Source organism: Heteronotia binoei, chromosome 8 (genome assembly GCF_032191835.1).
Source record: "Heteronotia binoei isolate CCM8104 ecotype False Entrance Well chromosome 8, APGP_CSIRO_Hbin_v1, whole genome shotgun sequence".
Taxonomy (NCBI): Eukaryota; Metazoa; Chordata; class Lepidosauria; order Squamata; family Gekkonidae; genus Heteronotia; species Heteronotia binoei.
This window is the reverse complement of record NC_083230.1, coordinates 75,843,281-75,867,583: the sequence shown is the minus strand read 5'-3', so window position 1 is coordinate 75,867,583 and position 24,303 is coordinate 75,843,281. Positions and strand designations below refer to the sequence as shown.

The 24,303-nt window shown below is 43.9% G+C and overlaps 1 protein-coding gene across 1 annotated transcript; it reads right to left on the bottom strand.

Annotated features, from left to right (window-relative positions):
• Nucleotides 1–1,125: 1,125 nt before the first annotated feature.
• On the bottom strand, nt 1,126–11,219 carry ARHGDIB (Rho GDP dissociation inhibitor beta). The gene is made up of 5 exons (XM_060245276.1): nt 10,948–11,219; nt 10,109–10,192; nt 5,897–5,973; nt 2,839–2,902; nt 1,126–1,852 (listed from the first exon to the last, which is right to left on the bottom strand). The coding sequence occupies exons 1-5, from the start codon at nt 11,123–11,125 to the stop codon at nt 1,653–1,655; spliced, it is 603 nt and encodes a 200-aa protein (XP_060101259.1). The 5' UTR covers nt 11,126–11,219; the 3' UTR covers nt 1,126–1,652.
• Nucleotides 11,220–24,303: the final 13,084 nt, after the last annotated feature.

Genomic DNA, 24,303 nt, shown 5'->3' with positions numbered 1-24,303 from the left:
TATAAATGTAACAAGACATGTACTACAGCTTCTTTAGAGCCCTGTAATAAATATAGGATGACACCCATGTGATGCCCATAGGCTTGTTTAAACCAGCTCAGGAAACAAACCATGGCAAGACAATATATATTGACTCAACATAGTCTACATAGACTACATAGTCTAGTATATTTTTCCACTAATCTGGAGCCAATCAAGAGGCAAGGCCGATGACATTATCTACTACACAGCAGCACAGTTGTTGACTGTATGGGTGCAGATCCAGCCAGTTTTGTGCAAGCTGCACTGGCTACTTCTTGAGTACCAGATCCATTTCAAGGTGTTGATTCTTACCTTCAAGGCCGTATATGGCCAGGGGCTGGCATATCTTCAGGACCGCCCTCAGATTTTTATGTCATATGCTTTTATGATGTGTTATATCTTAATCTGTAAGTATGTTAGATTTTTGCTGTAAGACACCCTGAGCCCATTTGCTGAAAAGGGCAGGATATAAATCTAAAAATTAAATTAAATTTTAAAATTATGCATCAATGTTCCAAGCATCTGCTCTAAATGAAAAGATGATAATAGCAAAAAATGTGTTTTGACCCATTTTCCCTTAAGTTGTCAGTTCACAGAAGTGAACTGAAAGAGCCCCCAATGAATCAGAACCCTGGTCTTCCCAGTCCACTTGCCCTGCACTCTCTCATCATTTAGCCAGTTCCTCCAGTGCCACCTGACTCTCCCTAATAGCATTCCCTGCTGCACACATCAATCCTTAATGTCATCTGTCCACTCCAATCTTGGGTATCCAACAGGCTACAAACCCTCCGGACACAGACAGTGTCACATCAATGAGGCAGCACCTTCAGAGAGTTAGCATTCAATACAAATTAATTAGGAGCAACAGAAGGTTATACAATTCTGCAGAACACAGTGGTGATGCCCAGAGCCAGATTCTCTAAATCCAGTCCCTGAAAGATGGTTTATGCCTTAGCCCATTAAAGTGACATAGATGCCAAAAGAACCATTCTCTATTTTTTAAAAAATGTATTGTACAACTGCATGGACTTGACTTTCAGTAGTTATAGAGAACAGAACATGACACTGTTACACTGAATGAAACATGAGAGGCTCACTCAGAGGCAAAGAACAAAACTAGCTTTATTTTCAAAGACACTGAAAATGTGACAGGCCAGGCCAGGAACTGAATCTCCTGCTACCTCTGAAGGCAAGATTTCCAAATATAGTTTTGGGAATTGCACTTAAACAAGCTGAATTGAAATAAAAACGTGTCCACTGAATGCTGACTATGAGGAAAATAGGCTAACAGTAAAATACCTTTACATTGGGAGGGAGGTGTGTCTATCTATTTGCCCTGACAGCACTAGGGTTGGGTGGGCGTGTCTTCCTAGCAAGGCACTTCAAGGACAGGTCCTGTGCAACCATAAGCAAAGAGGATGTTCCATCTCAGTTTTAATTCCTTGCAATTATTTCCATTGCAGCAGCAGGAGAGACGGAGCCTGTCCAAAGGCCTGTGTTAACAGAATCTCTTGAGACAGTGAAAGGGCTGGGTGGACTAAGTGTGGCATGCAGGTGCCAAGAACTGGCACACCAGGAATAATACAGCGCAATAGGCAGGAGGGAGCAAAGGGAAGCAAACAAGGAGGAACTCATTCTGTCCACTCCTTCTTAATGGCCAAGTTCCATTCCCAAGTGAGATGGTTGTGCTTATCATCATCGGTGAAGAAGGACTTGTTGCGATAGTTTCCTCGAGCCACCATGCCCTTAGGTGCCTCCTCGAGAGGTGTCATGAATTCATATTCCTCTGGCCGTGGCCCATAGCTGCCCACCATGAATGTAGCTTTGTCCACTAGAAGAAAACAGCCCACAAGAAAACAGTCCATCATGGAGAAAATTGGCAAGGCAGAACAGGAAAGACCCAAACACAGGCTGCTGAGCAACCCTGCTTTCTCCAGTTAAATGGTCCTGATGCCACAGATTGAAATCAGTCCCCATGGGCTTTTTGCACACTTCCTCTAACCATGGCTTGCAGTGGTTCAGCATGAAGCTTACTTCAGTTTATAGCAGTGCACACACATGGACTGACACAAGTAATGATCAGTGCTGACCTGCAATGTTGACCTACTACATGGACAGGCCTACAAGAAACTGAAGAGTATAAAGTTTGGCCCATTGCTAAGCTTTGTAATTTTTAATCAATCACACCAGGCCAAATAGATCATATGACCAGCACCCCTTTGTCTCAAATGGGCCCTCACTTGCATTATAAAAAAGAGATCTATATGTGAGAAAGAATATAAAAGATGGATTTATAAAGACCCTTCTAATTTCTTTCATTCCTCCTACAGTTCTGTTAAATAAGTGAGACCAGATCTGAGCAGAGAAAATGTAGGCCGGAACTAGGGTTGCCTGCAGGTGGGAAGACATCTCCTGCCCCCCACTGCCACCTCCCACTGTTGCTCAGCTGGGCAGCAGGAAAAAAATGCCAAGCAAAATGGGGGACACAGTATGATTATGATACTTCCAGCATGACCTGAAGTGGTCATCGTATCAAGTGATGTTTCAGCATTTGCCCAAAACTCTATAGTTAAACCACAGTTTGGGCAATTGCTAGCACATTGATCCCTGCACAATGACATCACTTCCATGTCATGCCACAAGTTGCGTCATGCTGGGGATGCTGATTGTGCTCCCACACACACCCTAAATCCCTGCCTCCTCCATCTCCTATCAAAACAGTACAGAAGAGAGGAGTATGGTATTGCTAGCTGTGGGGAAACTGAGGAGTGGGGAAATGTTGCCAAAGACAAGGGAAAATAGTCCATTTTTGCTCACCCTTCACCCCCGTCCGGTAGGTGTGCTGCACATATTTCAGGCCAGATACAATTTCCCTATTTACCTGCAAGAGAAAAGCATAGCCAACTGAAGCAGCTCTTAAAGTCACATTTCTGCTGTCCTTTCATCACTTCAACTTTCCCTCCTCCTCCTTTCTTGCGGCATCTCTTGCTATCTTTCATCCACCATTTTTGGCTGCTGGAGTAGGAGGCAGAAAAAACACCCCATGCACAAACTAGGCATTTAAACCCACCCCCCTGGGCAGCTGTAATATGTGAACCTGTGCTTTAACCAGGTTTTCCAGTGTAAATTCCATACTATCACTGTCTGCTTCTTCATGATCATAACTAGCAATCCACTTTTCCAATGTACATTTACCTGTAGTAGTATTTCTCCTTTTCTTTGTTTTTATCCCACCCTTCCTCAAAGAGCTCAAGATAGTAAATCTCTCCTCCCTTTTGTTTTCATAACCATCCTGTGAAGTAGGTTAGGCTGAGAGAGAGCAATTGGCCCAAGATCACCCTCCTGAATGGAGATTTGAACCTGGATGTTCTTAGTTGAACACTGCTGAAGGCCCTGCATGGCAATGACTCTCTGGTTTAAACAGCAGTTCATGTGGAATGCCTAAAAAAGAATAATGTCCACCACAACTAGACACTGACAGTGCACAGGCCAGATTGCTACTTTCTGAAGTGGAGCAGTGTCATATGATACACTTAGGGTGGCCAGACCGTCCTGGGAGCCCGGGAATGTCCCGGTTCTGGCCCCCTATTCCCGCCTCCCGGGCTGGCTATACCGGGACCATTTAGAGGTCCTGGTTTAGCCAGCCCCGGAGGCGGTGGGCCGCGGGCGCCGGCGGGGAAGGCGGCGAGTGAGGGAGGGAGCATCCCTGCGCCTGCGCAGGGCCCCTGCGCACGCGCAGGGACGCTCCCTCCCTCACTCGCCGCCTTCCCCGCCCGCGCGCGGGGCCGGCAGCCACATGCCCTGTGGCATCGGTCCCATCGTTGTGGGGCCCAGGGGGCCGGCGCAGCGGCACGCTGAAGCAGCCTGTCGGTCACTTCCGGGTTCCTGTCCTGCATCTCGACCTGTGTTATTAGTGACAGGCTGCTTCGGCGTGCCGCTGCGCCGGCCCCCTGGGCCCCACAATGATGGGACCAATGCCACAGGGACGGGCTCGAAACACTCTATAACCCCTCAAAAGAACAGCAGTCTAGCTCGCTTCCCCCGAGCCCTGCCGCCATAAGCCTCAAGGGGGCTCATTTTGCGGCATCTCCCGGCGGGAGGGTGGCACCCGCACGGGACACATATCAAATGAAAGAGGGGGCACAGGGCTATCAGAAACAGCCGGCGGAGGGAGTCGGGAGACCACCCCACTGGGGGATCCGCACCCCGAAAGTGATGAAGGTGGCGCAGATAGAGCCAACAGAGCAAACAGGACAAAATAAATAGGCTGCATTATGCAGCACAGTTGAGAAAGTGCCTTATCCCATATACTGATGAAGTATATACAGGATTTCAGAACAAAATTGTTTCCGGCGGTGATATTTGGGGGATTTTGGGGGATGTCACAGGAAGTGCTGTGAAGTCACTTCCTGTTTCCGGCAGTGGCATTTGGGGGAAATGATGTCATTTGGGGGAAATGATGTCACAGGAAGTGATGTCACTTCCCATTTCCGGCAGGTGACGCGGGGAAGTGATGTCACAGGAAGTGATGTCACTTCCTGTTTCCTGTGGTGGCATGCCGTCGCCGGAAGTGCCGTCGCCGGAAGTGACGTCACTTCCTGTTTCCGGCGGCACCCCTACCTCCCCCCCCCAACGTGTCCCTGGCTGGCCTTCAGACATTATGGTCACCCTAGATACACTTTTACAAAAAGTGTGGGGCTATATCAATGTCAATCTTAGCCAGCCTGGCTTCCATTATTAATCATGCTGGTCTATCACTGTGATAAACTTTGGCCTTCTCATTATGACTTTCTCCATCCAGGGCACCATTTCAGATTTCAGTGACAGGGCAAGACATTTTCTTGTGGAAAAGAGTGAGGTACAAGAAAATGACTTTCCCTACCACTACAAGAGGGAGATTTTGGTTGGATCTAGACAACTTTTTCACTTAATCTCACCTAATTGCCCACATTACAACAGACCATGTCCCACCTGGAATTTCTCCATGCATGGCCCATGATTCCCAACATAGCCCTTTTGGAGGTCAAAGGGGACCCCCTCCTCCCTTTTTTACCACTGGAAAAACTCATCAGAGCCAACCTATTTAATATTACATTGTGCAGAGGGGAGCAGGATGTAGTCTAAAAGAACTGGGGGAGGGGGCGGAAAAGTATTCCTTGTAATAACTATACTACTATAGCAACATAGAGCAGCCACTTTTCTTAAAGCTCAGGAGTTTATGCCTTTGATGTATATATATATGCAGAACATAGGCTGATTTAATTGTCTATATATAAACCACAGTCATACAGGGAGTAGACTCCATGAGCTGACCAAAAATATAAGTGGTCCCAAGAAATAATCATACTGCCTACCCACACAAACCCATTTCTCTACCTGATTCATTGTTTTGGATTTGGGCAATTTAAAGTGCAATCCTATGCAGAGTTATTCTAGTCTAAAATCCATTGAAATCAATAAGCTTAGACTAGAGTAATTCTGCATAGGAACTGTACTATTTACAGAGTAATTTTGCCTTTCTCTAAGCCATTCCCCTGTGACTTTTATACCACTGTAAAATTCTCCATAACATGTTATTACTGTATAACATTAAAGGGGTGGGGGAAATCTATGCAAGTTGACAAATAATTCACCAGCCCACTGATGAAGTTTCAGAACACCCAAAGCCTATGAAAAAGCATTCAAGAATGGAATAATCCATTACTGAGGATACACAATAAGTGCTTAAAATTTGGCAGCAGTATTAAAGAGGCAGCACAAGACATTTGCACCAAGACCACAAATACTTGCACTGCCATTCCACAGACATTTAGTGATTGCACAAGCCAGTACTCTGTAACTGGGGAAGTCACCAATGGAAAAGCAGTAAACTCACTTTGAAATGGATCTTGACACAGTATTCAGCACCTTCCTTTAGCACAAAGGTCTCCTTCTTGAGAGCTTCGAGGTCCCCTATAGGAGGGCAAAAAACAGACAACCATTCATTTAACCTTGCCACAGACAAAAGAATACCCCCACACACACTCTGATTATAGCAAGACGAACCATTGTCCACACATGTGCATATCTAAGCATACCTATCCTAACAGGCACATATTGTTTTATACCAGCTTAACTGTCAAGGCTTCCCCTAAAGAATCCTGGGATATATTAAGTGTGGAGAGGGTGATAAGACTTCCCTGCTAAATGTGTCAAAAGCTCCCACACACACAAACACCAAAATAAAACCACCCTGGAGTTCCTAGCAGGGGTGGATTGGCCATTAATAGCACCAGGGAAGGCTAGAAGATAAGAAGATATTGGATTTATATCCCACCCTCCACTTCGAAGTTTCTCAGAGCGGCTCACAATCTCCTTTACCTTCCTCCCCCACAACAGACACCCTGTGAGGTGGGTGGGGCTGGAGAGGGCTCTCACAGCAGCTGCCCTTTCAAGGACAACCTCTGCCAGGGCTATGGCTGACCCAAGGCCATGCTAGCAGGTGCAAGTGGAGGAGTGGAGAATCAAACCCGGTTCTCCCAGATAAGAGTCCGCACACTTAACCACTACACCAAACAGGCTACTCTTTCACAGGGCCATCCTATGGGAGGTAGGAGGCAGCCACTGTGGCTGCGAGGTTGGTAGCCCCTGCAAGGGGGTAGGAGCTGCCACAGCCATGACTTAGTAGTCCACACTCCACAGAATGATGATGGGCAGAAGCTGCAGCAAATTTGTTCCTTCCCTTCCCCCTCCATCAGAGGGGGGGGGGGAATGAGTCCAGGGTGAGTTGGGTCCCCTTTCTCTTTCCATTCCCCTCTCCCTAGGGATTGTGGGGCCAAGGGCAGACTGCCATTTCCAGAGCGTAGTTTTTGCCTTTCAGTACACAGCTAGTTCTCAAGGCTCCCACAGAAAATAAACCGCCATTGAACTAGCTAAAATCTATAGCGTAAATCTGCCTTTAGGTGTCTGTGGTGTCTTCCATATGAGTCATCTTCCCTGAATTTAGTGCTTTTGGATGGTGGGGGGTTTTCATGTTTCCCCACAGCATCATGCTGCATTTGTACACCTCCAGAGGTTTCCCTAGCTTTTCTTTAATCTTTTTCAAACCTACTTTTCTCCAAAGTTTTGGCAAAGTAAAGCCTTGATGGCTACTGTCTGGGTGGGAAACTTCAGACTGGCAGCCATTTCCCCAACTCTGTCCCCATGGCAGCCATTTCCTCCACCTGCCACTGGGTGGACTTCTATTTTTTCTAATCAGCTCTGAAGTATGATTGTATCGATATACCTTTTTTCTGATGAGTGTAGCAGTTTCTTGGAATCCCCAGCTTTCTTTTTTTTTAAAGTAAATTTCTAGCATCTTCCCTTGAAGAGATATAAGAAAAACGCATATCCTTGTAAGGGAAAAAGATAAAGACTTCCTTTTTAAAAAAAAATGCTGGGAATTCAGAGAACACCACCTATCAATAAAATGGTATATTAATATATAACGGTATTCTAGTGCTGATTTAAGAGGGGGAGGAATGGCAAAAGCCCTGGTGAGGTGGCCACTTCTGGGTGATTGGGGCAGGGGAATCTGCCAAGTGTCCACATGGTCTACTTGTTTTGTGTCATTCCAGCGGACTTCAAGACAGCAGGCACAGCTCACTGAAAGAGATTCTCTTTCACAATTTCCTCAGAAACAAAAGGAAACTGCAAGAGGACAGCCATTGCTAGGCGAGCATAAGATGAATGTAGGCGTGACACAAAAGCTGACTGCAGAACATGCTTTTAAAAAAAAATGCTGCTTGCACCGTTGCTTCTCTCAGAGATTTCAGTAAAGAGGAAGCATTGAAGCTCTGCTAAGCTGTGACTTCCTGCTGCAAATAAGAAGCCCGTATAAAGTGAAGCCTGACTCTTTTGCTAGTGTTGAACCTAGGAACACAAACAGCCACTTGACTCTGAAGTTTCTAAGGGACTGTTGCTGTAGTCTGAACCAGAAACTGTCCCCTAGGAAGCCACTAGTTAGACCAAGCCCTAGACTGCAGAACCTGAAACTCTGTGATTTGGGGACATTTCTATAGCCTGCTACTTTATTGTCACTTTATACTGCATTTTCTTCAGAAAAATAGGACAAAACACTTAGGATGTGCATATGAATTAGTGAGTCCTGCTGGATAACAAGGAAGTTTCCACTTCAGTTTATAGCCACAAACTCTCTGTGGCCACTGACAAGCCATTATTGCTCTACAAATATCAGCTCATCCTTGTATTTGTACTATTATTTATTTTTATTTTACAAAATTTATATCACACTCTTCTGCCTTCACAAGAGCCACCAAGGTGGTTAACAAATTAAAACATACACAACAAAATCACATTTTAAACACCTTAAAACCAACCAAAAATCATTAAAACAATTAAAATCCGAGCTAAAATACACAAAAAACATTTTTTTTTAAATTACCAACATTGGGCAAGGAGGTAAAACCAAATGAAACAAACAAAAAACTCTTCACTCACTGATGGGAGATAGCAACAGATGGGACAGATGACTCTCCCTTGGGAAGAGAGTTCCAGTGTTTGGGTGCCACTGCTGAGAAGGCCCTCTCCCAGATTGACCTCCATCTAATCTCAGAAGGCAGGGGCCTTCTCCAATCTATGACCCACTCCAGTCTATTGGAAGCATTCATCACAAACTGAAGTTTCTGAACACTTCTCAAGGGCAGCCCCACAAAGAATGCATTGCAGTAATCTGATCTAGATATAATAATGGAAAGGATCCAAACAATTTGCCTCAGCCAAAAAAGCTTGAAGTTGACTATCCACCACCTTTTCAATCACCTTGCTCAAGAATGGAACATTTGAGACTGGTCAACAGTTATTCAGATCTCCTGGGTCTAGGATAGGCTTCTTTAGAAATGAATGTACCCAGGGCTTTTTTTGTAGAACTCATTTACCTATCAGGCCGCACCCGCTGCTGCCAAGCCAGCCGGAACTGCATTTCTGCTCAAAACTGTGATTTTGTACATTTTGATTTTAGTTTATGTTAAAGTTACCCTTTGTTATTAAATTGGTATGCTCCATTTTTGTTATACAATTTTATATACTATTATTTTTCATATTTGGTTTCAATTGTTGATGTTGTTATGCTATACTATTTATAATAACTCCACTGGCCTACATTCTGTAATGGTTGCGGAAAAGTGTTTCTTTGCCACCATCACTACCATAGAGTACATTTTAAAATGAGCTTCTGCTCATGTCTTTGTGGAGTTGTCCCCTTGTCTTTAAATCACCCTTAGCCCAACAGTAAGCCAAGGTGCTACATGGGCTCTAACACTTCAGAGAGGGTGCCAGGAAACAATCATTTCAATGGCTCAAGTCATTCCTCACTCCAGAGGTCATCAACAAGAGTAGCAACTATATCAACATGTAACACCAACTACAGTTCTGCAGGGCCTGTGAAATGGAGCTATTCCACCAGGCTTTTAGTTGAGGCAGCGGGCATTTAATTAGTTGGGCTTTCCTGTTCATGACCCTTTCCTCAGTGCCCCACTGGATATGAATTCGACATTAGAGCTTCATGGGTCTCTGTCTGACATGAGGCATGTTTTTTTGTTACTGTTTTATTGTGCCTTCCATTGTTTTACTGTTTTTATTGTTTTGATGGGTTGTTGTAAACTGTCCTAAGCCCACTCATGGAATAGGACTGGGTATAAATCAAATAAATAAAATTATAAATCCCCCACAGCCATAAGAAAATCATTTGGATCCACCTGGCTCTGGGGGCAGATCATTTTTATTGATTCCTCCACTCCTGCAGAGGTTTGGTATCCCTGTAAGTTTAAAGTGTATCTGTAATGTGACTATCACAGTATTGACCTACTTTATATCACTGCGGTAAAGATCAACAAGATAATGCATATGAACTGCTATGAATGCTTGAAATGCACTATACAAAAGGTAAAGGTTAGATATTGCTACTGTGCCAGGGAATATTATTCCCCTCAGTTTTCACAGGAACAACTTCAAACAAGAAAATGGCTTCAGACACTGTTCTTGGTCTGAAACTTGAGCCACAAGTCCCATTCATTTCATTATATGGCAAAAGGAAGAGAATTTCACTTACCAGTGAGATCCATGGTGATTGGCCCAGGAGCAGAGTCACATACCAGGGTAAGCCGAGTAACAGTCACATTGGGAACTGCGGGGTCTGTGGAGTCAGGAAGCAGACAGTTTGTCAGTCAGACAGAAAGACCTGCACTGTGACCATATTTAAACAGAAGCATGTATATGGTTATGTTTAACATCACAGAACAGGGGCTGCAAGAGGACACATGATTCTGTCAGCCTGGCTTGCTGGGACTGTCTAGGACCTTGAGCATTGCTCAGATTTACAAAATATTTTCCACTAACTGTAAATGCTGGGGACCAGGATTTTTCACATGCTGGATGGGTGTTCTAACAGTAGTCCTGAAAACAAAGTTCATTAATCAAGAGGAGATACCAGAGTGTGGATTTTTAATATAACAAAGAGTAAACAATGTCTAGTAAGCGACCAGTTCAATAGGTGATCTTCCATCCTTTGTGGTACCAAATGTAAACAAGTAAACTGTGTATGCAACATGGCTCCATTCCCCATGTATCAGAGGGTACTTTTTGATATTCTCTATCTGAGACAATACTAGTCCCCCTGCACAATGCATGCCAATGCTGGCTTCTTCCCAACTCTGAAGGATCTGCTACAGGCCCTGATCTGGATAGCAGGCTAGCCAGATCTCATCAGATCTCAGAAGCTAAGCAGGGTTGGCCCTGGAAAGCAAATGGGAGACTGCCAAGGATTACCAGGGTCATGATACTGAGGCAGGCAAACCGCCTCTGAACTCATCTTGCCCTGAAAACCCTACATGGTTGCCATAAGTCAGTTGTGACTTGATGGCAATTTCTACCACCACCAGTCATCCATACCTGCCACAACAGGTGCATCTCCCAGCAGCGACTTCTTGTACTTTGTAAGGCTTTCATCATCCTTGTCCAGCTCCTGCAGTTCCTGAAGCGTCTTCTGAGGCGGGGGCTTGTAGTTCAGTTTGCTGTCAAGCTCATCATCATCTTCTTCCACATGCACCTCTGGGTCTTTCTCAGTCATGGTCACCCGGCTTCAGTAGAGGAAGCTGCCAACAAGCAGAAGTATGAAGCTTGTGAAGCTTGTAAATCCCTAGCTGAACTTCTGTTGGAAAAGAAGCAATTAAATCAGAGGTACAGCCATCTAAATATTTTCATAAGCATAAAAGTGAGTGAAAAATCTGTTGAATACAGAGGTACAGCAGCTGGACTTTCTTTTTCTATACAGTGTCAGCAGCCTGAGATAATCACAGTCATCTAGTCCTGTATCCCATGTACAGGATTTGCCATCCGCAGAGGAAGGGGAAAATAGCATAAAGTGTCACTCTAGTCTATTAATTTCAATAATCAAGAAGTCTAACAGTGGGCAACAGTTGCAGCTACAGGATGCATGCCCTGTCCTCCTTAATAGCCACCAACATTCCCATCTATTAATTTATTTAGTGGCATGGTAAACATAAACTGTTAAAATATGTATCCTACTAACACTACCCATATGAGTTCTCTTGGCAGCAAACAATAAAAACAATCATACACTAACAGTTTGCACACAGGCCAACATCTGAGGCTGTGATCCAAGCCCTTCTCTACCTTCTGAGAAATCCACATCACTACAGGTTAGCAACATTAAAGGTCTTCTCTCTCCTCCTCCTCTGCTCCCCCATCTCTCCTTGTAGCCTGCTTGAGCCACAGGCTGACTGCAACAATGGACAGTAACTGGATCCAACACTAAATGTTTTTTACCATTGCGACTAATGGAACTGGATAAATCTCTATGCTGATTGTGAAAATGAACAGTTCTGAGTGTGAATTATGTTAACCAACTAACACATCCTCTACCCTACTTTAGGCATATCCTGAATTCTGGGAATTTCCTACTTGAAGCAACACCATGTTTGTGTGGCAATAGCCACACACACCCTACACACACACTAAGAAGCAGTTACTCTGTACACCTGTCATGGGTCCCACAGTTAGTCAACTACATGACAGTCATCTATGGGGATTTGGCCTGGTTCTAGCATTTTTAAAAACCCATTGACAGGATTTATCACTGCAAGTTTTGCAGTGGTTGTTTTTTTTTTAAGAAAGTATATGCTGGTAAGTGGGACTGGAACAGCTTGAGCCAAAATATTGATATGTTTAGCCTCAGCATTTTTTCCTAAAAGAAAATTCTTCACACTGCACTAGCATTAAGCAGTGCCCCTTAAATAGCAAACCACCTGTAGTGGTCTTCAGGTAACAAACTTCATGCTACACCAACACAAAAACACACTAACAATAAACCATCACATGCAGTTCTGCTACTGAACAGCTATCACAGCCAATTTCAGCCTTGATTGTATTACTACAATCAGTATCAATCCAGTATTACAGGCAGTGAATTATAAGGATTTAGCTCTGCAAAGAACAAGCAAGAGATGACATTTTGAAAGGCATGCAATGGAAGAAAAATACCTGATTGCACTTTTTAAATAATACTGAAAATCATGAAAACAAATGGAATAACTCCTGCTGCAAATGTCATGAAATTTCTCCACTGCACAATACTTAAAATAGCTTATGTCTGCTACAATGAGGTGCCCCTTCCTGCGCAGGAAGGAAGCATGTGGCTTGTTCCTATGACAACCCAGGCCCTGGTTGCAGACTCCTTTGAGCAGCAACCCTTAAGTATTGAAACGTCTCCAAAAGAGAAGGAAGTCCATTCTTGCTGCCACATGCATGGCTTAAAATGAGCCCCCTTTGTCACATAAGAAGAACAAATCTGACCCTGTGGCAGGAAGGAATGATAGGAGAGTTCATTAGTAAGTAGGTGGACAGGTGACACAAGAAGGACGAGTGAACAGAATAAAGGAAAGACAGGAAGGGAATAAAGGAAAGACTGGAATCTCCAGCTAGCAGCCCACAGTCATTCAGCAATAGGGGCATTAACCAGGTTCTCACAGATTCCAGCCCAACGTTCTACCCGCCATGCCACACTGGCTCTCAGTGCCTTCTCCTCAGACTAGCAAACCAAGTTTTTTCCCCCTCAGTTCTGCTTCCCAAGATTCGTCTACTTGGAGATGGCAGGAAGTAAACTTGGGACCTTCTACATGCAAAGTATGTGCTCTGTTACTGAGCCATGGCCAGTGATGGCATAAATAGCATCAATCTATAAAAAGATAATGTAGCTGTATGGAAAAGGGAAAACTCCACACTGCGGATTATTAGGAAAGGAACAGAAAATAAAACAGCCAGTATTGTAATGCCCTTGTATAGAGTTATCATGCAACCTCATGTGAAATCCTGTTCACTCATGTGGAATACTGGTTACCACATCATGAAAAGTACTTTGCAGAGCTGGAAAAAGTACAGAAGAGGGAAACCAACATGAGTAAGGGCTTGGAGCACCTTTTGTATGAGGAAAGGCTGAAGAGTCTGGGACTTATTAATTTAGAAAAAAGATGACAAAGAGGGGACATGATAGAGGTTTGTAAAATTATGCATGGGACAGAAAAACTGTACAAGAGATAATCTCTTCTCCCATAATAGTAAAACTCATGGGCACCCAATGAAATTGATTGGCAATAGGCTCAGGACAGACAAAAAAGAAAACAATTCTTTACTCATGAAGTAAATTAATTGTGAATAGGGTTGCCAAGTCCAATTCAAGAAATATCTGGGGACTTTGGGGGTGCAGCCAGGAGACTTTGGGGGTGGAGCCAGGAGACATTGGGGGTGGAGCCAGGAGCAAGGTTGTGACAAGCACAATTGAACTCCAAGGGAGTTCTGGCCATCACGTTTCAAGGGAGTGAACACCTTTTAAATGCCTTCCTTCCATAGGAAATAATGAAGGATAGGGGCACCTTCTTTTGGGGCTCATAGAATTGGATCCCCTGGTCCAAACTTTTTGAAACTTGGGAGATATTTTGGGGAGAGGCACTAGATGCTATACTGAAAATTTGGTGCCTCTATCTCAAAAAACAGCCTCCCCAGAGCCCCTGATACCCACGGCTCAATTCCCCATCATTCCCTATGGGAATCGTTCATGGAGGTGCATGATGGCTCTGGGGGCGGGGCTTCCCCCCGCCGGCCAGCTGGCTGGGGGAGGGGGGAAGCCTGTAAAACCGGGGGATCCCCCTCTGGGACCTGGGGATTGGGAAGCCTAATTGTGAAATTCACTGCAGGTGAATGTAATGGCAGTCAGCAGGCCCGCTTTAACAAGAAGTTAGATTCATGGAGAATAGGTCTATCAGTGACTTCTAATCCTGATAACTAAAAGGAACCAGAAGCAGCAAAACTTTGAATACTTGCACTAAGAAATAGCATCAAGGGAAAGCCTTCTTTGTTGACACAGAGCTGGCAACTATGTGAAATATGTTGTTGGACTAGATGGACCACTGGTCTGATCCAACAGGGCTCATCTTATGCTCGTAGGGAAACTAACCCAGTCTTCAAATAACCTTCATTACTTTTATATATTGCTTTTATAGAAACTGGCAGGCTGTAACAATGTCTTTCCTTTCCTGGTCTAAAGAAGAACATGAATAGTTTCTTTCTTGAGGCTCCATCATCCTAGTTTGGTGACAGCCAGGCCCACATTAAAATAATCGCATTATCCACATTGAACAAAAATTGAATAAGAAAGCAAAGTCAATGGCAATATCATTATTTTCATGTCCCCCTGTCCACTCATACTTCGCCTTGAATGTACAGATGGTCACTTCCAGTTTTCTAGCCCTAAACAAATAAATCAAGTGAACTATCATAGTACATACAAAAATCTATTATTTGATCAATCGAGCCCTCTTTGAAGTACACTCAAAGCACTCTGAACAGACAAACAATTTCCTGGCTGGGATCAAGCTCAGGGAAAATTAATTCTGCCAATCTGCAGCACAAGGGAGGTGTGCTCAATGCTTACTGGCTGACAACTGTAGTGTCTCAACCCATCCTCTCCAAGCCATCCCCCTCAATAAGTTCTGTAACTCTTCTTAAATTCATTTCCAAACCAATTTTGTAAAAAATGCTAACTAAACAGTGAACAAATAATTTAATTAATAAGCATCATGCAGCACTAGAACAAGGACATCAACAAAATTCAGACAGCATGCCTGAAGCCTGGGCAAACTTCACCGTTCAGTGAAGTGTCTGAATGGGGGGGGGGGGGGGGCGAGGGCTGTTATTTTTGTAATTTGTGTGTGTGTGTGCACCTGGAAGTCATGTTGACCTCTGGTGACTAACCCCTCCTGGGGCCTGGAGGCTATTCAGGGAGGTGGCTGAAAAAAGCCTGCTCCTGTCTCCCAACTTGGTATTCCAAGGAGGCCTCCCATCCAGGTACTTGCTAGAGTCAGCCCTGCTTAGCTTCCAAGATCTGATGAGATCAGGCTTGCCTGGGCTATCGAAGGCAAGGAACACATCTGAATTGTTGAATGCATTATGAATGACTAAAGCAGGCCAACTTACTTGTCAAAATTTGCCTTTTGACCATCTATCATTGACAGCAGCCAAATACTGTCAAATATTCCCCAAAGCCAAGAATGGCACTATATCATTAACAGCATACCTGGTTTATTTCATAACAGAGTCATTTGTTAGAAAGGATAGGAGTGCAGTAGTCAGGGGCAGGCCCAGAAGCACAGCCAAGCTTCACCTAGTAGACACCAGCTATATCTGCAGGCCTTTCTAAGCAGATTTTTGTTTTATGTTTTAATAATTGTCATTTGATATCTAGATAGAGTAACAGCTAAACATTTTGCTCAAAGAAAAAAGGAACTTAAAAGCAAACTAATTTGGCTTTCTCCTATATGGCCGAGGACCTGTCTATCTTAGGGACCGTCTCCCCCCACATGTTCCTCAGAGGGTACATAGATCAGGAAGCCAAAATTTGCTTATGATCCCTGGGCTGAGGGAGGCAAGACTCAAAACAACACGAGAAAGAGCCTTCTCAATCGCTCCCCTTATTGGTGGAACCAACTCCCAAAGGATGTCAGAGCCTTGTGGGACCCTGCCCAGTTCTGCAAGGCCTGCAAAACTATGCTATTCAAACTAGCATTCAACTGAAATGACGGCCATCACAGAGGATATTAGAATGGAAATGGAGCCTTCAGACCACTGAATACCATCTTTTAAATTATATTGAAATTAGCACCTGAATTTTTTTTTAACTTAATGGTTTTTAACTTAATGTTTAATTCAATGTTTTATTGCTGTTGCATTGTAAACTGTGAGCCACCCTGAACCTGCTTCAGCGGGGAGGGCAGGATATAAATCGAATAAACCTAACCTAGTTTTTACTGAGTTTTCAACCAATACAAATATACCATAAATGAAACAACTTAAAAATTATCATTATGAATTCAATTTATGAACTCCTTTCATGAGGCAGAAGGCAGTGGAAATATTATACAAGCTATAAACCAATATGAAAAGTATACCTAAAACATGCACAATTTCTGAACAGGGACTTGGATCCTGTGCTGCACAATAGGCACTTCTGCTCACATAAGAGGCCAAGGAGCAGGGGGCGGGGCGCTGGTGCTGATTCCCCCCTTTCACTGCAGCCACTCATCACCTCCATGATGTTCCTGATGGGTCATGACTCAGAGGGATACCATTTCAGGGGGCATCAATGACTGCATCCAAATATGGAAGGCAGGAGAGTATATTTATGCAGTGTAGCTCTGCTCACTTGGCACAGGATTCAAACCCAGGTCTTTTACAAATAGGCACTGCATTAGTGTTTCAATTCTTATTAGAGACACAAATACAGAATATGGGGAAGGACAGTGGCTCAGTGGTAGAGCATCTGCTTGGGAAGCAGAAGGTCCCAAGTTCAATCCCTGGCATCTCCAAAAAAGGGTCCAGGCAAATAGGTGAGAAAACCTCAGCTTGAGACCCTGGAGAGCCGCTGCCAGTCTGAGAAGACAATACTGACTTTGATAGACCAAAGGTCTGATTCAGTATAAGGCAGCTTCAAATGTTCATATGCACCTTCTCCTGAAGGTCAACAAACAGAAAAATGGCACCAAACTTCAGGCTGTCTCAGAATTGAAGATAATGTCTTACTCTCAGGTCTCACCAGTGGTTTAATTAGAAAAAACAACAGTGCCTAGCTGTGAAAACCTAAGTGAATTTATTTAGAAGGTCCATCAGTGGCTATTAGCCACAGCTTATTGCTGGAACTCTCTGGGGCAGTGATGCTCTGTATTCTTGTGCTTGGGGGGGGGCACAGTGGAAGGGCTTCTAGCCCCCAGGTTGGACCTCTTGATGGGTTTTTGGCCACTGTGTGTCACAGAGTATTGGACTGGATGGGCCACTGGCCTGATCCAACATGGCTTCTCTTATATTCTTATGTCTATTCAGTGTGGCTTACTCCCAGGAAAGCATATTTAAGATTACAGTGTAACCATCAGCAAATAATACTTTGCCCTCTTATCCCTGTGCTGCAACTTCCTTCAGCCCATTATTGTATATTATAGGAAGGGAAATAAATCAAAAGTGCTCATAAGGGGAGCTCTCCAGCCAGATTCACATGAACAAGCTGCCATGCTGTGACCACCTGAAATTCAAACCATAAAGAGGCTGCATCTTCTGGACAAGGGCCCTCACAGACACACCGATTTCACTACAGCACAGTTGATGGATGCATGCAGTGAGTGGTCATACATTAACAGTTTGCAACTCTTGTTAGTATGTATTCTCTATGTAGGGAATTTATTTTGCAGCTTTTTATTTTGATCATATTATCCTGTTGTATCTACCTCTTGAACTTCACCTGTCTGAATCTGATCCTAGGATAATGGTATAGATGTGTTATAGGTTTTTGTCTGGGGAAGGGGGGAGGGAAGATTTAAAGGTTTACGTATTTTGTGAATATTTGACTGCAATTGTATATTGTTTTTTAAAGTTTAATTTTAAAAAAACAGAATGCTAAAAATACATTAACAACTTGCAGATGTGAAGCAGTCTTGTCAAGCAGTCTGGATACCAACAGGCCTCTGCTTTATGCAAATGTAATTTTAAACAGTATGTGTAGTACACCACATACAGAACTACTAAGTCACATACAATGTGCAGACAATGTGCAATGCTAAGGCAGACTCTTATCAAATATAAAACCAATAGCCGCAAAAACAAAAAGACATAAAGATGCTCCACCCAAATGATAGTTTGGAATGGTATTATTTCCATTACCACCCATATAATCTGTTCTTCCCATGGCCCAAAAGTCCAAATGATCTTGGCCCCCTATTTAAATCAAATGCCCTCACATATTAGGTGGCTGTGTATCCCAATAAAAATCAGCACTTCCCAGTCGTTTTTTTGTTTGTTTGTTTGTTTTTAAGTATAACCCAAAAGCACAAAGACGAAGGACTCAAGACACAAAGAATGCATAAGAACAACAACTGTGTGAGCCCGGCCAGAATGGACAGTGTGAAACAGAAGCAGAGACAGATGGGTGCACAGAGAGAGAGAGAGAGCGCTGCATAAAAGGAGTGCAAGAACACAAAGCCAGCACACTGGCACTCATTCCATACAAGTGCTTCTTCTAAAAGCCAGGCTGTTTCTCTGTCTTTCCCTATGAAACAAGCAATTGATCACAGCCTGGTCTGATTCATGGAGGTTGACATATGCAGCGCCTCTTGATTGCTCCTTCAACCACCCTCCCTTCCCTTCTATTTTTAAAAGTGCAACACAGGGATAAAAGAAGAGAGATGCGGACTACAGCTTCTTACAAAAATGAAGGATTGGGGGGGAGGGGGGGTACTATAATTGCTGTCTACACTATCACTTGCCTGGAAAGCCATCCCATCCTTACTACTAGACAATTTAAAAATCCCTGGCTTGGGCCTTTAGAAAACCCAACTTGAGTGTGAAATTCATCTGTTCTGGGCTCCCACACCCTGATTCTCACTCTAATTCCTATACTTTCCACCATTAATCCAGAGCCTGACCCCAGAGAAGCATGTGTTTAGTCACCCAGCCTACCCCAAGGCTTCCCCCAGACTCTTCAACCATTTTAACTGGCTCTAAGTGCAGCACAGCACTTCCCAGGCATCTTATTTCTGTTTCTTCATTCTGTCTCTACCAAAAAAGTTCTGGGTTTAGGAACTATCACATACTCAAACTACTTACCTAAAAATGTTATTCGTCTGTAATGTGCCATTGGACAGCTGTTTCACCTTACTTACCTTAAAAAAACAATGTTCACAAAGCAGCTTAATGTTGTTGTTTTCAATGGCCTCCGAGGCATTAGGCTTCTGTACAACAGCCACAGAGCTTTTTTCCACTTCAGGCCTGGAGCTTCTATGGTCCAAATGATGGAGCTATCAATCCTGAGGATGGCCTACAACCCACCCAACCACCATGTGGAAACTAGACTTGAGGCAGGGGAATGGATTGTGTAGCTGGAATAAATGAAGCAATTAGGACTGGCTAAGGTTTTGTAGCTGGGATGATTCAGTCATGATAAGGACAGTGGGAGGGAGGTGGAACTAGAACAATGCTGCAATATGTCCTTGAATCAATTATTTGCAAAAGAAGGTAAAGTCTAAAAAGACCAAGAAATGTTCTTCCACCGCGTCAAAAGCTGCCTTTCCGTCCAGATGGTGGCTTTCTGAATCCCTAACTCAGGAACTGCACATAGCACGGTAAGCCAGGTAGAAAATGCTCTGCCAAACATTCTGTATTTCTCATGCAGGCCCACGTGGACAGCAGAAACCACACACTCATCTTGTGCTGATCCCTGCACACTGGCTGAAGTCAGCCTGGACTACTCCCGCATGTCCTCAACCACAGGGCTGAACACCAAAATTAGACATCTCTTGCACTATACAACTAATGTGGCAATAAAGCACCCACTGCACCAAGTTCACACTGGAAACCTGTGGCAGAAGATGCCATTAAACCAACCATCCTCAGCACCCCTAAACTAGTGACTTGGCCTTTGGGCCTACCTCCTGAAACAAGCACCAACTCCCCAAATGTGTTGATAGCCCTCCAGAGTCCATGTGTTTGACAGGAGGAAGAGGAGAAACAGGAATGGTATTTTTCACTGAGACAAAAGGGGGAGGATCTAACTCTCCTATATTCTATAGAGCAAACTGTTTAATTATGCCATTACTAAACCAGTTTCTTGGGGGAGAAGGGAGAGCTCTGAGGAACCCCCCCCCCCCTTTCATTTGTTAGCCCCCCTTTCATTTGTTGACCCTCCCCTCTCCCTGCATTGCAGAATCCTCAGTCCTGAATACTCACTTCCCCTTCTGGCGTAGCCATGCTTATAACTGGCTTTGCACTCGCCTTTTGTGAGCCCGGTCGGATAAATCGCCCTTCCGTCGCCTGGAGCCAACGGGGAGCTCGACGGAGCAGTTGGCAGGAAAGCTTTCCTCGTTCCCACTTCTCCGCCACCCTCCCCTCTCCCCCGAACGCGTACTCACTCGCTGGCTGGCGTCTCTGTCCTGAGTCCCCCTGTGCTCTCTCCTCTTGGCTTTGAGCTTTGGCTGTTAAAAGCAGGAAGGAAGTTGGTGGGGGGAAAAATAATAGAAAAAAAATCCGACCCAAAGAGGAAGCTTCGGGCTGAGGTCTCACTGCTTTCCTGCCTAGTAGTCTTATATGGAGCCTTTATCTTCTGGGTAAAATGTCCTTGCTCCCGAACTGATGTATTTCTGAACTCCTTAATGCCCTTGCATTTTGACGTAAGAATATTCCTTTGCCTCCCTGCTTGCTTCTGATGCTTTCTGCATGCCTAGCCACCCATCCAAATATGTATGTGCATAGAACAGTGATAAGCTTCTTCCTGATATACTTGGCAGCGATGTTAACATTACTGAGCTCAGCAGAGTGCCCCTGATGGATACGGTTTCAAGCGAGAGGAAAAGCAAGCCACAGAATATCGATCTCTCCTTTGCTTTTTTCACATAGCTGATCGCTGTAACTTGCCTATATCAAACTAACTAGTGTGATTTCCTGGCTAGAATGCCAGACTATGATGTGGGAACCCGACCCGCCCCCATTTGAATATCCACTCTGCTATGGAAATTATCTTTGGGTGGCATTGGACCAGTCATTCTTCCTACAATACCAGGGTGGTGATGGTGGTGGTGGTGAGGATTAAATGCAGGAAGGGAGAATGAGGTCATCATTGGTGGAGGGGCAGGTGGGATATAAATATCTAAATAAATGAAATAGCCTTTAAACAATAGAAGAAACTGCTTCGGGAAATGATGGTCTCCTCATTTGGAAAAGAATCCAGCATCTCTTAAGGTTGTTGTGCAGCTCTATCAAACACAAGTAAATTATATTTTCTTTATGGGATAATTTGAAGTAATTGAATTTACATAGTTGTAACTTTCAGTATCTTGCAATGGACTGATTCTCTCATTTGCTTCCCCTTTATATGTCACGTGGCAAAGCCTTCAAGAAGCTAATTTGCAAATTGCTGTATCAACCCAATGGCTTGCTTCTCAGAAGCAAGTGGGGATGAGAACAGCAGATTATACAGATGTCCTTCTGTGTTGCATTAAACCTGTGTGGCATGCATAGTTTAATATTTTGCTTTTGTCAAACAGTCTGAATTAAATAAAATACTTTATTAGATCTGGAATCAAAATAAACAGTAGAAAAACCTGAACATTCACTGTCTGTGAGAAAAGGCATTGCTCACTAAAAAAATATTGTGGATTTGATACCAAGTCTGTTCCCTTTGTTCATAGTAAAGCTAGCATTCTAAAGACATTCTCCATATCACAGGATGAAAGCCAGATAACTGAGAAAGTAAAAATGAATCAACAGATAACAAAGACTGAGAAGCTTGACAGAGTCTTTTGTCAAGTTGTATAGTGGAAATGTCACTAGCCTCTTGAGTACACTGTGAAACCTGGCATCCATGAGAGTGATTGCAGCAGACAAAGGGTAGCCTCAGCCACCGAAACTTTCCCTTAACTGAAAATGCCACATATTTCCACAGCCTCAGAGAGCACCTCCAAGTAGCTTCAAGGCAGCATTTTGAACTATCTACACTAACACCAAAACAGTGTGGCTGAAAAGGTGAAAGGCAGAAGTTTGCTTCTGTTATGAATTATCTATGAGATATCAACATTTGTGTGGTCTGTGGCTATATCACTAATATGTTATAATATATAATGGATCGCGGTGGGGAATGCCATGATGAAGAGTGTGAGAACATGGAGAATGCTGTTCACAACCCTGAAGAAGACTTTGATATCAGTAATATGTAGAATAGGTTGTGTTGTTGTTGTTTAATAATATAATAAAGAATTACCATTTTGCTCTCTTTCTTATGTAGACGGACTGAAAAAGTTCAGTCAGTATAAAATCTCTTACTTGAAGTAATGTCTGCACTATTTTTAAATCAAATGTCTCTCTTTGCTTATCAGCCCATAGATTTTTGGTAGATTTGTAATGATTGAGGGGCCTCCCTAGGATGTGACACTTCTGCTTTTGTAATGAAGGTATTTGCAGCCATACGTTATGCATGATTATTAAAAATAAAGTATTACTGACTTGAGGGGGACTTTCTCCCAAGTTCAGAGGCAGGAATTTCTCTACTATGATACCCATATCAGTCATTCCCTTCTCCTTAGAGCAGACACATACACATTCTCCAAAACTGTTAATTTTTCATTTACAAATCTGCCAAGAACCAAAGTTCTCCTGAGGGCTAAATGTCTGTTGTTGTTGTTACCCACATTTCCAGAGACCAGCTCAGAGCAGATAACACCAAATTATAAACCATTCTAATAAACATACTAAAATTATGATTACAATACAATTCATAAAACACATCCACTAAACAGCCACTTAGGGTTGCCAAGTCCAATTCAAGAAATATCTGGGGACTTTGGGGTGGAGCCAGGAGACTTTGAGGGCAAAGTTGTGACAGGCACAATTGAACTCCAAAGGGAGTGCTGGCCATCACATTTAAAGGAACCGCACACCTTTTAAATGCCTTCGCTACATTAGAAATAATGAAGGATAGGGGCACCTTCTTTTGCGGCTCATAGAATTGGACCCCCTGGTCCAATCTTTTTGAAACCTGGAGAGCATTTTGAGGAGAATCATCAGATGATATGCTGAAAATTTGGTGCCTCTACCTCAAAAAACAGCTCCTCCAGAGCCCCAGATACCTCCAGCTCAATTCTCCATTATACCCTATGAGAATCGATCACCATAGGGAATAATGCCCAGCAGACATCCCCCCCCCCTTTCTGATGACTCTGAAGTGGGGGAGGGCCTGCTCCCACCTGGGGACTGGCATGTCTACTCACAAGCTGCTGAACCTCCAGCTTCTTCAAAGCAGCACAGAGCAACCAGAGGTTCAAGTTTATCTTTCCTATGCTTAGGGGAGGGACGAAGGCTTGGTGGTAGAGCATCTGCTTGGTAAACAGAAAGTCCCAGGTTCAATCCCCGGCATCTCCATCTAAAAAAGGTCCAGGCAAATAGGTGTAAAAAACCCTCTCAGCTTGAGACCCTGGAGAGCTGCTGCCAGTCTGAGTAGACAATACTGACTTTGATGGACCGAGGGTCTGATTCAGTAGAAGGCAGCTTCATATGTTCATATGCAAATGATCTCTGAAAAGATTGTGGAACCAACGGAGGGTCTGGACTGCTTTCACAGCCCCTGGGAGCAGCCGTGTTGTTCTGCCTGCTCCCCCCACCCCCGTTCAGCCTTAAAGACACAGACACACCATCCAAAGTGAAGCCTGAAGCCTCCTTTCAAAGTGAAGCCTGAAGCCTCCGGAGGTGGAAAGGCACATGGTGGCCGTGGGGCGGGGCTTCCCCCTGCCAGCCAGCTGACTGGGAGCGGGAAGGAGCCTGGGAAGGCGGGAGAACCCCCACTGGGACCTGGAGATTGGCAAGCCTACAGCCACTTGATGTCCTTTAGATTGTTATTATAGTACCATTTTATCTCTACTTTGTAATTTTAATGTTTTATTATCCTGTACATTGTCAGAGCCCAGCAATAGCAGGGATTGGGCAATTCACAAATTGAATATAATAGACAGTTAGACAGACAAATAAATAAATAAAAGATAGTATAAAATCCTATGGAGGAGCAATATATAACTCTGATGAGGAGGGGAGGGGAGAGAGGAGAAGGAGGAGGAGGCCAATCCTATATGAAACTCATTAGAAAGGAGTCTTTCCTACCCTCAGCCATAAGCCCAGCTAAACAACTCTGTTTTACAGGCCCTGTAGGAA

Excerpts from the sequence above, each read along its gene's own strand:
- ARHGDIB (XM_060245276.1), bottom strand. The coding sequence starts at position 11,125 with ATGACTGAGAAAGACCCAGAGGTGCATGTGGAAGAAGATGATGATGAG. Across the intron at positions 5,974-10,108 it reads AATCACCATGGATCTCACTG|GGGACCTCGAAGCTCTCAAG; the intron begins GTAAGTGAAATT and ends GCCCTCCTATAG. Across the intron at positions 2,903-5,896 it reads GTGTCAAGATCCATTTCAAA|GTAAATAGGGAAATTGTATC; the intron begins GTGAGTTTACTG and ends TTTCTCTTGCAG.